This window comes from Ictidomys tridecemlineatus, chromosome 16 (assembly GCF_052094955.1).
Source record: "Ictidomys tridecemlineatus isolate mIctTri1 chromosome 16, mIctTri1.hap1, whole genome shotgun sequence".
Classification (NCBI taxonomy): domain Eukaryota; kingdom Metazoa; phylum Chordata; class Mammalia; order Rodentia; family Sciuridae; genus Ictidomys; species Ictidomys tridecemlineatus.
Window position 1 is genome coordinate 53,272,171 of NC_135492.1, and position 13,734 is coordinate 53,285,904.

At 44.6% G+C, this 13,734-nt stretch overlaps 1 protein-coding gene across 1 annotated transcript in view; it reads left to right on the forward strand.

Moving 5' to 3' along the window:
- Mdfic2 (MyoD family inhibitor domain containing 2) overlaps positions 1-13,145 on the forward strand; it is a 114,923-nt gene extending 101,778 nt beyond the window's left edge. Inside the window, exons 3-4 of the mRNA XM_078033712.1 lie at positions 3,482-3,703; positions 12,105-13,145. Coding sequence (XP_077889838.1) covers positions 3,482-3,703; positions 12,105-12,364 — 482 coding nt within the window. The 3' untranslated portion in view covers positions 12,365-13,145. The remainder of the gene's footprint in view (positions 1-3,481; positions 3,704-12,104) is intronic.
- Positions 13,146-13,734: the final 589 nt, after the last annotated feature.

Consider the following 13,734-nt stretch of genomic DNA (forward strand, 5'->3'; position numbering starts at 1 on the left):
ATTCTTCTGTTGAAAAAAAAATTGTTTTCCTGAGTTAATGTCAAGAACTATGTATAACATCCCAAATATAGTTTCTCGCGCCTTATTTAATTCCAAAATAGTTTTCTCTGCAGAAGATGTGCTGCCACTGTTCATGTGCTTCTCCTTTTAGCTTTTTCTACTTTATGATACTTTGGGTACAATGTCAAGTAACACCGTAGAGGAAGGAATCTGGGGACATTATTGCTAGCATTCCGTCTTCAAAAAATGGAAGATGTCAGTAACGTTCACCCAAAAACTGTGACTCCCTTCAGATGTCAGAATTCTGGGCTGAACAGACTGGGTTCTGGAATGTGTGTGTCAGATGATTCTTTAATGAGCAACAGATAGCTCCCCCTGGGGAGTGAAAAAAATAAAAATATAAACAGAGAGATCGAATTAAAATAACTTTATGAATGGCAGTTCAACTTCTCCACAAAATCCTCTCCGTACAAGCCTCGTGTGCTCCAAATGGTTGCTTAATGTAGCACCACTTACATTCAAAATGCTATACTTAAAACTGTCGCAAAATTAAAAAGAGAATCATATACCACTTGGCTGTATGCTGCGTTCTCCCCGTGTTCTTACATTCCAGTAACCTCTATCCAACTTTTTTTTTTTGTTCCTGAATTACTTTGTGCAAAAGCAATTTAAATTACATGCAACCTGACTATTTATGATAATTTGAACTGATTGTTAATTAATTCTATTAAGTAAATAGCTGCTTGCAATCTCCGTTCTCATCAAGGTTTCGTTATCTATCAGCTCTTTCTCAGCTGAGGTCTTCAAAACAGCTGTGACTGAACAGGCAGGTTTCCCCAAGTGGGCAAGAGACTACTTTTACCTTACAAACATCGATAAATGAAATGAGGCTTCTTTCCAAGCTGGCTTTGGGGTAGGGGATACACTTCAGGACTCAGAATGCAGGGGTTTTGCTGAAGAACAGTTTCATCAGTTAGGGAGCCAAGGCGAAAGCTAACAATGAATCAGAGACGTCTTGTGGAATGCAAAAGAGACAAGGATAAGAGCAAAGCTTTGGGAACCCACTGGCCCTAGGTTCGAATTCCAGCTCTAACACCAACTGATGAGCAGGCCTTGGGCAGCTCACCTGGACCAGTGTTCTGAGTCCTGATTCCTCTCATTCATCTGTTAACTGCAGGCACCAACTTCTGCTTCAGCCATCTGCTCCAGGAAGGAAGCAAGGCATACTCCAAGCATCACAGAGAACATGAGTGCACGGAACGTGGCATAAGATCCACTAAGCTGCACGTGTACATTCCAAATGGGGACAATCCTGTCCCATAGGGGACATTTGACATTGTCTACAAACACTTTTGATGGGCACAATCTAGGGGGACAGGTGCTACCCATTGGGTGCTACTGGTGTCCAATGGGTACAGGACAGGGATGCAACTAACCATCGTATCTGGCCCAACATGTGGATCTTGCTCCAGAGGGTCTCACACTGTGTTTGACAGTCCATCTTTTTGTGACATTGGTTGGTTACTGGGGGCTTTGATATCCAAAGAAGAAAAACAACCTTATTTTCCTCTTCATCATTATTATTACTTCATTAATTTGGTGAATCCCTCTTGCATGGAAGAAGCCTAGAATTTCCCCATCTGTGGAGTCAATTCGATTTCAATATTCAACACTGTGCTAATTGCTGTCAACAATAGATGTTTCCCTGGTCCCCATCTTTCAAAGGTGGATTAAACTGCAACCAAGAGATTTAAAACCAGCAACATACAGGGAAGGGAATAAAAATGAAGCATTTTTGAAAACCAAGGCTGTTTGGAAAATCATAAACAAAAATGGCCTAAGATGACTATATATAGCAAGCCTACTATTAGGCCTCCTGCCAGTTCTGAACCACCAGAGAGCAACCATAGCCTGGCCAGTCTCTGAGAATCACTGACTCACATCTGTAGGATGTTCCCTCTCCTCTATTCACAAAAGTGAGAGGTCCCGGGGGTCCCCAAACTGGACTGCCTATGGGGAGTTTTAAAAATCCTCCAGGGATTATGAGATAATTGGTCTGCTGGGAAGGGAGGTGTCTGACCTCTAAAAATCAGTTCAAATTTTTAGATTTCTCAAGTGATTCTACTACATAGAAAACTGCAGAGATTTCCATTTGCCCCAAATGAAGACGCACCTTGGGATGGGCGAGGAAGATGGACATGGCAAGGATGCTTTCCTTGCTGTGAGCTGCATTTGAGTGGTGAATCATGCCAGGTTGCCAATCATCATCTTTGTTTCAGTGGCTCAGTGGGCACTAGGCAGTCAGGCCCTGGGCTGGCTGTGGGAATGCCATTCCCAGAACCCACCCTTACCACTCCCAGAAGTGTCACCAAACTCCAGAATCATAGATGTCCCTGGGAATCCCCAGGCTGCATGTTGGAGAGGAACTTCTTCTGTTCCCTCTCTTACCCATCTCAGGACTCTGCTTATTGTGGAGGTGAGTTGTGCTAACTGCACCTCTGTCCATCCTGGGCTTCACTCTGCTCTCACATGCTTAAAGGATGTGTCTCTTTCAGGCACTTCTGATCACTGTAGTGTGCATAGTCACTGCTTTGCTAATCTGTATCATGCTTTGTCACTATTAGTACTCAGGTCCAACCTTGTACCTGTCACATAACAGACTCCAATTATTATGTAGCTTGGGTAGATTAAACACCAGAGTCCCAAATGCAAGAAACGCAGGCCTTCCCATCTTCCTCTCCACCTCTTCAAATAGGAATCTTCATTAGGACTTTTGCTAGAAGTTCCTTGAACATCTCTGGCATTTGCACCAGCTGATTCCATGGAATAAGGTATGTCCCCGGGAAGCACACCCCCAAATCCAGGAAGCACACCCCCAAAGCCACAGAGGTGATCACCTGGCAAGGGACCTAGCAAGTGCCAAGGCAGAGAAAGGGGTGGCAACAGAGCTTCTTAGGAAAAGGAGTAGGAAGGGGCTGTGGAATAACTCAACAAAACGTGACACCATTGATAGAGGAAAACATAATAAAGGACCTGATTGAGGGCACACCTGTAACTCAGCAGGGCTGCCCAGCAGTTAAGACCTTGTCCCTGTGAATCAGATCCTTGATGCACCACCATAGGGTGCTGATGACCTCCTAGGAGATTTGTTGATCTGAGGGAATGAATTCCTTATTTCTCCCTGCTCATTAAAACACACACACACACACACACACACACACACACACACACACACACTCAAAAAAAAAACAAAACCCAAAACCTGTAGTACAGATACGTGTTACAAATTAATGGGATAGGCAGAGCTTATAAAGTGTATAAAATTTAATGATTGTTTTCTATTTTTAGTTGTACTTTTTTCCAGAATAACCCTGCTAAAATACTGCTCCATTCTTGTTCAGCTGACTTTATTCTTATGTTCTAGGATGTGAACTCTATAAACTACAGGAGGTTGGTGTGTGTGCTTTCTTTTCTTGTCTAGATGCGCAACTCACAAATGAAAACTACGCAGATGAGAAACCCATTAATGCTATGGTTATAAATTCAGTCTCTGAATTCAACATCACAGATGGACCAGCCAAGGAAACCCCCAATGAGAAAAAGCTGTCAGCATCCAGCACGTCACTGTCCTCCCTGGAAGAATGTCAGACAGAACGCTCCTACCTCCAAACCAACCCTTCAGAGCGTCAAAGAGACATGGAGGGTATGTCTCCCAGAATCCAACCCTTTCTAAATAAGGCGCCCCAGCCCCCAGCCCCTGCAAAAATCACTACATATGCTGTGAAGAAAAAAAAAAGTCTTTATGAATATTAAACAGCTTGACTTGGATTTGAAATCCCTGGTGAGTGACACATGTCAAGGTCACTTTGCAGTTGTGAGGTGCTTGGCAGATTGTTTGCTCTCAAAGTGGGGAATCAGAGGCGATGTATCTTACATAGTAGGGAGGGGCAGAATCGTTCTTATACAGGGCTGTGAAGTGGGCAGGGGAGAATGGCAGACGTTGCCTTCTCAGAGATGGGATTATTCAGCCCATGGCTCCAGGCAGAGAGGAGAAGGCAGAGTGGACGGGGATGAAAATGCTGGAAGCACAGAAATCGAGGCAGTATCAGATACCAAGATGCTTGCGTCAGCTGTCTCTGAAGAAGGTTTGCTTCCCTTAGGTAATATCACTTTCCAGGCATTCTGATCAGAGAAACCTAGACCAAAGCACCCCAGGCACAACATAAAGGGCACATCATGTTTGCAGAGGCAGTTTCAAATTGATCTCTGCTCAACACTGGGCACCATCAAGTTCAAAGTCTCCGACTCCGCCCCGGCACATACAGAGTTTAACTCAGGTCAAGGTTCCTGTGACCTTCAGAGGGACACATCACTCCAGAGTTCTGCTTTCACTCTCTTGTGTTGCATTTAAAGGAAGGCTGGGGTTTCTCAGAGGAAAACGTAACAGGATATTGATGTTCTCTGCCCTTAAACTCATATTTAATTTTATAGACAAGAAAAATTTTTAAATAAACTTAAAAGCCTATTTGACATCCCACTCATTTAACTCTTGCCTCTGACATTTATTCACTGTACAAAACTGGACACATTTTATTTCTTGTCTTCTATTTTTTAAAATCATCTTTGACTCTCAGTTTCAGTTACATAGCATTACATAGTAGGACTAGTAACACACCATGGCACCTTTGAAGATCAATGAAATAACATGTATAAAGCGAGCACACAGTAGGAATTCAATTCTAGCTTTGGTTATGGTTTCAGTGTCAGGAAGGAAGAAGAGAGAAGACCCCTAACACAGGTTATCAAGGTGGAACTGGGTACAGATGTTGAAGTAGCTTCTTTAGGCTAGAAACTCTAGACCTGATTGCCTGCAGCTGCAGGAGAGATGGGAATGACAATGTGGAGAAGTGAACAGGTGCACCCATGGTACCAGGACAAGCCCGAGAGCAAGTGTCACCTAAAGGTCACTTCTTCTACATGATTCCAGCTGATGGCTGCCAGAGGACACCCAGACCCAGAGTTAAAGATCTTGAAGCATTCCAAGAATAGTCAGAGGTTAGGATGAGAAATTTCTGAATTTCCCACTGTTGGGAGCTCATTCTATCTATTTGATGGAGTGCAAGACACTCCCACAGACACATCTTGGAGCTGACTTTGGCGTGCAGACCACAGTGCCCATCCAGAATCATACTCAAGTTTCTAGCTTTGGCAGAAGTGAACACCAGTCGGGAGAACGGGCAAAGCAAAGGAGTTCTCTGCAAAAGCTTTTCAATACTGCAGCATTTTGCTGGGTTGTACCAGAAAGCATGTGCAGTGCTCCATGAGGAGTGTTAGTCTCATGGCCCCAGAGGTAGGAACTGCCATTCCACATGTCCACAGAGTAAGATTTTCGTCCCTCCCATCAGGGATCCTGAGAGGAGAAGGACTGGCCTGCTACCATGATATCTGATCCCCCGTGTTAACAGGGCTGGGCCAAAATGATAGCTCCGATAAAATGGTAGTTAATACTCAAAAGCCTCCTACAGAAAAATAACAGCTCACTCTTGGCTAAAAAGAGCAAAGGAGATTCACAAGGATAAATGAATGCAGTGGTTCTCCAAAGAACTGGACTGAAGCCAGCATGAGCCCGAACATTCAGGCTTCAGCTGGTGGCACAGGTAACCACCACCCCCAACTTAGGGCGCCCCCCCCCCACTGTAAAACATCTCTTTCATGCAGTGTTGACACCTGCACAAAGAGAAAGAAACAACTCAGGCTAAAGACCACGGACAGCGACAAGGAACTCATTATCTTAAACAGGAAAATGAAGAGTTAAGTCAGACGCGCTTCGTTTTAGGGAATCTTTGATAGTAATTAATTTAAGGATGCCAAAATTGAGAACCGGGGTCATTGTTCGTACTGAGATAAATACAGAAATATCTTTCAGGAACAGCAGGGAAAACAGAAGGGAAAAGAGAAGATTGCATCCACTTTTGTGTAGTTTGTGGTTAATTTATCTTCAGATGTATAAACGAGTACATAGGAATGGATGCTTAATTGCTAATATCTATTATTTATATACATTGCCCCACTTAAAACAGGATGGAAAAGCCTCACACATGCAGATTCTGTGAAATGTGCCGCATCCATTAGCGTGGTTCATGGTGTGTGCTCTGATGGGAGTTAAGAGGATCTCTACTGCACATCACAGGCCACGGGCTGCGGCACTGCTTTGTTATTAAATCGTGGTTCATCATGTGTGGTCCCTTCCCAGAATAAAATAGGAAAAGTACAGAGAGCTATCTGTACCTGCTTCTGTGTCTGGGTTCTTCTGATTGCAGAAGCATCCCCAGGGATAAGAAAACCAGGGGTACACATGGTATTAGAATCCAGCTCCCTTCTAAAACAATCCTGAGCATATGCCTAATTGATATATAATTTTGAATTTGAGATGTCTCATTCAGGTGGAAGAGGCAAACCATAAATACAAGACACCTCAAAAGAACAGTCTTAATTACAGCATGGGCTACTGAATAAAATGATTACATTTTCTACATTGTAAATTTCATACAATTAAATATAGTGGTGTCACCTTTATAAAATGTTTCAATTTTATAATTATTTCAGTTCATTTGCTCAGAAAAAAACATAAGCACAGATTTACCAAGTATCACCCAAACCTAGTCATTGTGGTTCTAAAGAACTGACTCGGATGTTACTTGTGCTTGTCTGAACTTAAATAGATCTTGACATATTTAAATAGCTATTAAAATTGATAACATCAGGGATGATACCCCACCCAGAGAAAGGTATTCAGTCACTCTTTATTTATTCCTTTTCTACCTTACAGACTTTTTTTTTTTTTTAGAACTTAATATTGGGGGAGTAAGAGCCAATTTTTAGACTTTTCAATCAAAAACTTTTAGCCATCAGTGGGAGCCTTGGGGTCCTGAGCCTCATTATGAGGGCAGTTGTGTGAAGCATAGGATGGTTCTAGAAGACTGGATCTGGACTGGCTTCACCTGGCCTCTGTTCTTGTGTTGCTTTGCTTTAGGGGAGAAGGAGGGGGCACTGTTGGTTTTGTGGAGTCACTTCTGTAAGAACCATATTCTTCTGCTCAGTAGGCTAAGACAGGAGGATGGCAAGTTCTAAGCCAGCCTCAGCAAAAGCAAAGTGCCAACAACTCAGTGAGACCCTGTCTAAATAAAATACAAAATAGGGCTGGGGATGGGGCTCAGTGGTCGAGTGCCCCTGAGTTCAATTCCTGGTACCAAAAAAAAAAAAAAAAAAAAAAAAAAAGGACCATGTTCTTGTAATTTGGATGAGATCCCTCAGTAGCAGGGGTGTGCTTCTGAAGTTGTTTTGGGAACTACAGTTGGCAGCGTAGATGCCTCAGCCCGCCTCCACCTGATTGTGGCACCATGGTGGCAGTAGAGAAACTCAGGAGCAAGGTGCAGGCTGTGGTAGTGGCAGTGAGCCTGGGGTTGACCTCAGGTCCCTTTATGGAACTTCCTTGTATAATTATATTTTCTGCTTTACTTAAACATGATCCTTCCTAATTAAGAGGGACAGGTCCCCCTCTTAATCGACCAATAGCCAGTGTATGTTTAGCACCTCTGAAAGTTGTATCATCTCTCCGTATCCTTGGGGTCTGGGAGGTTCCCTGCGGATGTGAGAGGAGACAAAGCCACCCTGGGAGGGATCTGCCATGGCTTCTTGCTCCAGTCAACACCACTCTGGACTGTGCGCTGCAGGTGTCAAACCATCTTACGCAAGAAGCAAGACAGCCTGCTGGGCACACTGACAACAGCAAATTAGAGCAGACACAGGGACCAGTGGCTTGACAGAGGGGCTTTCCTGTGCAAGGAATGTTTGCAAAGGTCCCAGAGGAGCTTTAAGGTTTGTAAGATGAACAGCGAGACAGCCCAGAAGCAGGGCTATGGGAAGGCCCTGCCCTCCTCCTGTGTCCCTGCAGACTAGGGGCAGAGGCACTGCACTAACTTGCAGGCCATGGCAACCAGCCTTACTGACAGGCCACCAGGGATGTGTTAGCCACAACCTCAGGGACAAAAGAACTCCAAGGGGAAGGCAGCACCCAGAGCCAAGAGAGGGTGTGAGGAACACCCTGGGCTCCCCTTCTCCCAGCTTCCCAGCTCCTCCCGCAGCCTCCGTGAGCCCAGCCATGAACGTCAGAACAGGGAAAACAGAGGACAGCAGGCCGTTGGTAAGTGAAGTGTCCTGCGCTGTGCCCAAGACAGGCAGGAGAGAGCAAGTGTTCAGAGGGCTGAGCTTCCTGCTCCTAGGCTCTGAGTGGGACAGCCTCCAACACCCTCTCCACCAGTCCCTCCTCTGTAAACAGGGAAGGTAACACCACCTCCCCCCCAGTGCCTTTCTGAGGCCTGTGTGAGGTGCGCAGAACAGATGGAGGGATGCAGATTGGCCCTTGGTGAATCAGGGACCCCTGACCATGAGAGAGAGGGCACAGGCTTTAGATCCAGAAAGATGAGTCAGGCATCTCTGCTCTACCACCTTAGAAACGGGAGGACTCCGGGCCCTCAGTGCCAACACCTGGACCATCGTCCTTTCACTGAAAAACAGGGATTGCAAAGCTTCCCACTCAGAATCAGCCTTGGAAAGGCTTTCCTATCTCCTGTGACGTGAAACCAGCTGACAGACTCACTAGGTCAATGCCATCTGAGGGTCTGGCAGTGAAGGAGAAATAAAGCAGGGGCTGTGGAAGGTTCGGCAATGGTGTGGCTTCCAGGGTTTTAAGACAGACCTAAAAGTTTGCTCAGGAGTTGGGTACAGCTGGGGGAGGGTGTGTGACACATCAGAAAGCTCAGCACACACACGAGTCCTGAGCTAGGCTAGTGCCAAACAGGGACGTTCAGACAACGCAGCTGTGGTGTGGTGAGGATTAAGGAGAGCAGGTCCTGGGGTCAGGAAGGAGGAAGAGGCCCAGTGATACGGGGCTTTTAGGCTCTAGCTAGCCTTGGGGACTGGAAGGGGGGTTGGTGGTGGAGTTTTCTAATGTCAGATTACAAATATCACAGCTGCTGAATCTGAAGGGGGCCCCTGTGATTGCAGAATGTTCTCCAGAGGAGGCCTCTGGAAATGGCTGATAGGGCCAGAGCTCAGACAGTGGCTCTGCAGGAGGCAGAGGCTAGAGGGAAACAGGGCAGGATGCAGGGGTGCCCTGGACATGGGGGAAGCAATAAATGAAAGGGAAATGGCAAAGAGTGCCTCCAGGTTCCTGGAGAATTCACCGGGGCATTCAGGAGCCACTCCTAAGAGAAACCAGAGGAGGAACAGGTGTGTGGGAGGGGGGACGAGGAAGGCCCCAATGCAGTGAGGCCTTGGCATGTGAGATGTCCTGCAAACACTGAAGAGGTGTGATGTAGGCCACAGTGTACGTGGTATTCCTTCCCGGGGAACAGCAAGAAGGGTACGAATCACAGGATGTGACTCTGATGTCAATTTACGGACCGTGAGTGGGCAAAGGAAGATGACCTCCTTCAGGTGCAGGGAGACCCCAACACCCCTTCCAAACAGTTGCACTCTTGTCCTTTAACCCATTTACATGACATCTGTGTCAGCCAAAATTGGCTCTATGCAAAACATTTTTTTTTTTTTTTTTGCCTACTGGTGAAGAATTATTTAATATGTGATTTAGGAAAAGTACGGAACAAGCCTGAAAGTTTGGAAAAATTTGTTTTCAATTCATTAATGATACCTTGGTTTTGGGTTTTTTTGTTTGTTTGTTTTTTTGGGGGTGGGGCAAGAGGCTCTGCCTTTTATAAGCAAATAAAAAGGACTGACTTAGAAACAGAAGAAAACCAGCGCTACTCTCAAATGCAAAATAGAAAGGGGCAGAAATCCAATGCCAAATTGGCCAAATGATTAGGCCAAAACTTTCTTTTTCTTTCTCACTCTCTCTCTCTCTCTCTCTTTAATGAATAAAATCTAAGATCTGCATCAGAAGCAGAGGTGTTCAGAGTCTGTCAACTTGAGGAGATGTTGGCAAGTGTGATTGAAGAAGAATATGTGCCCTCAGGAAACCATGAGGCCCCCATCTTCACGCTACCTACGGCGAGAATCACCAGGTCCTCCCTCACGTCAGTCCCCCTGCCTCCTGCCCTCCTTACTCCAAACCCATGTTGACCCTTGTATGCATAAAGCCCAGGGTCCCTGGGGTCGTTTTTATAGAGTCGTAAGCCTGAGTGGGTCCTCCAAGGGATCATGGAGGACCTCTTGCCCTGGGCTGCTATGGGAGCAACCTCAGTGCTGCCAACATTCATGAGGTCACAGTTGCCACCCGCTCTAGAAAAGCCAGTGCAAATAGAGTCCGTGTCCTGTTACTAACTCACTCTCGAGTTTCTGTGGGTGGTGGGTGCTGATAGGACTGAGATGGCCACTTGCTAGGAACCAGCCAAAGCTAATGAAAACACGCCCAGGCTGGTAAGAGATGAGCACCCACCAGCAGAGGCACTGTGGAAAATGCAGCCTAACTATAAATACCGCATAATGACCACCACACCTGCAGCAATATATGGCAATTAAAGTCATCGTAAAAATCATGGTGTGTTTTATTTTACCACCAGCTCACTGGGAAGGAAGGGGGCGGTGGGAAGGAGCAAGGAAGATCTCAGTTTATCTATACTCAGGATTCACTTTACAGTGTCAGATAGTGCTTTCACAATACGTTAAAACTACTTACTTTATAGCATTTGCTCCTTTTCTGAGCATCTTTACAAGTTCATAAAAGAGAGCAACCTTTTCTGGAAAAGTTGGTTGGAAGTAAATGGACAGGGCAGAAAGCACTTCGATTTCTTTGTGGGGGGCAGGGGGTCTCTTCTGCATGCTCTACAGTCCCGTCCATCCAAGTCTGAATACCCGAAAATCAGTCACATGCCATTGAGAAACGAGATCCTCATGAGAATCAAAGCTTGATCAGTGGATAGGCCCGTCTGAGGGGAATGTTCTGGAAGCTGACTCCCAATCGTCAGCAAACTTCAGATGACATATTTTGATGAACTGGATGACTTATCCCATGAACACTTACCTGCCTTCTCCAAAGAAGCTCACACATGTTTGAAGCATTATAAACTGGAAAATAAGTTATGATTTTAACAAGAGAACTTACATCTTCAACTAATTCCCTTTATGGAAGCCAAAAAAATAAAATAATCTATAACCCGTTGCAGCTGTTTGGCTAGAATTACCAATTACCTTCAGTGCTGCAGAGATACTTCCCAGATTTTTACAAGTCTGCATAGTAAATTTTTAAACCAATTTTCTTAAAGAGGACTGATAAGATTTAAAACCTTTTAGACCTATGATGACGTACTTTGCTTAAACACTTGAATATAAAATCAAGGCTCTGCAGAACTGGAGGGAAAAGGAGACAGGAACTAAAAATGAAACACAACCCCAAAAGCTGTGATTCTTTTAAAAAGCATTTATATTAAGTTTTGAAATGTGCTCTTCGGTTGCATTTATGGGTGTGGTGGATTTCCTGGAATCCACGGTAGAACACATAACAAAGCGTGGTGACAAGAAGTGAGAGCTGGGTAGCCTCTCCTGTCCAGCTCTTGAGGCTCCAGCAAAGGCTCTGCTATTTTTCAAAACAGCTTCAAGGTCTCCAGGTAGGTAGCTAATTCTGTGGCTTCCTAGCACCTCTGTAGGCAAAGTAAATAAAGGAACAGAGAAAAGGAATAGCATTTTAAATAACCTGATGATGTGGAATCAATAGGAAATGCTCAGGAGTTAATAAAGCATTACTTCAGTAGTGACAGTGGTGGCATGGGGGTGGGGCTCAAGTGGGCCAGGGTGAGCTGTCCCCTGGCATGAACAGACAATCAAGAGTCAGCTATGAAGCCCACTTATGCGCCCCTTGCTGATGCCCCCATAGGTGTTACTATCCATCTTCTTTCTTATTTTATTTTTGTTCATGTGCAATAATAATTTTTATCAGCCATTATTTTAACGGTACATATTTCCAGTTACAGAGTAGTAATTTAGTGCACATATGAGGATCAGAGCTGGGTGGTTAGCAATTCCTTCTCCTTAAACACTTAACAGTGATTCCATTCTCATGTAGTAATGGCATCTCCTTCTTTCAACAGAGGAGTGTGCCTCACTGATCCTCGCCTGTCTGTTCTGCCAGTTTGGGGACTGTCTGCTGATGCTTCCTGACACCTGTGAAGCGGTGTGCACCGGCCTGTGCTGCCCCTCTCATGGGTACCACCATGCCACGGACGAGGAGCACCTGCGTGGGGACTGCAGCTGCAGTTGTGACGTGGACTGCAGCCTCTTTGAGTCCTGCCACGAGACCAGCGAGTGTCTGGAGCTGGCCATGGAGATCTCCGAAATGTGCTATCGCTAGCCTCACCCACCCAGGAGCCCCCACAAGGCCATCAACGGGAGGGGAAATTCCATTGCAAAGAAACAGGGGTTTCCATGTGCCCAAATGCAGGGCTGTATTGCAGTCCTTGGACGCTTGGGGCCATTTCATTCTGCATCTGTCTGGGAAACTTAGCATGGTCCACTCAGTGGTCTCATTCCAATTTCACAAATGCATGGCTTGCTGAAGAGTAAGCGCCTCAATTGATGAGATGAACAAATTGTGAATACCTCCTAAAGGCCATAGGTGTGCGATGCTCCTTGAGTACCCAGTAGCATGCTAAGCTGCTCTGTGCTGCTGCACTGGTCTGCTTCATGGATTCAGCCTCATTCACAAATTCAGGACAGATTAGTGCTTTCTTTCAGCATTGACATACATTAGCTTGCCTTTCTAATGGATTCATGCATAAACATTATGCATTGTTGGTTATTATTAATAATGTATTGTATAACATCATTTTGTAATTAAAAATTTATTTATACAGTCTCTTAAAATTCACTTATAGGTACAGTTTAGGTAGGAAAGGGAATTAAATGAATTAGAAACCATGTTCCTGTAATTACAACAGATGTCTCTGAAGCATCTCCAGTGAATTCTGAACTGGTATACACTTCAGGAGGGTGCTGATGATCCCAGACCATGTTATGGTGTGTGTGTGTGACTTTGTCATCCTAGGCAATGATATTCTCAATTTGTTCCAGAAAGGCTTCTCTTTATTCTAATAAACCTAAATGGGAACAATGTGCATGTTTCAAGAAAATTATCTCTGATACTTGATTATTCCTTTTTCTCATTTCTGTCAGGTATCATAAGCAACAGGATATTAAAACAGAATCAGCTTATTTTATAAACTCTCCTTTTTCACCTATCTCCCCATTTTCTCTAGTATTTTATTTTTTTATTTATTCTAATTTGTTATATATAACAGCAGAATGCATTTCCATTCATTGTCCACATATAGAGCATAATTTTTCATATGTTGTACACAACATAGAGTCACACCATTTTGGTCTTTATACATGTACTTAGGGCAATGATGTCCTTCTCATTCTACCACCTTTCCTATTCCCATACCCCCTCGCTTCCCCTCCCTCCCCTTTAGTTCATCTATTCCTCCCCTGTTCCTCCCGCCATCCCCATTATGAATCAACATACTATATCAGAGAAAACATTCAGCATTTGGGTTTGAGAGATTAGCTAACTTCATTTAGCATTATATTCTCCAATTCCATCCACCTGCAAATGCCATGATTTTATTCTCTTTTAATGCTGAATAATATTCCATTGTGTATATATGCCACAGTATTTTTATCCATTCATCTGCTGACGGGCATCAAGGTTGCTTCCACAGT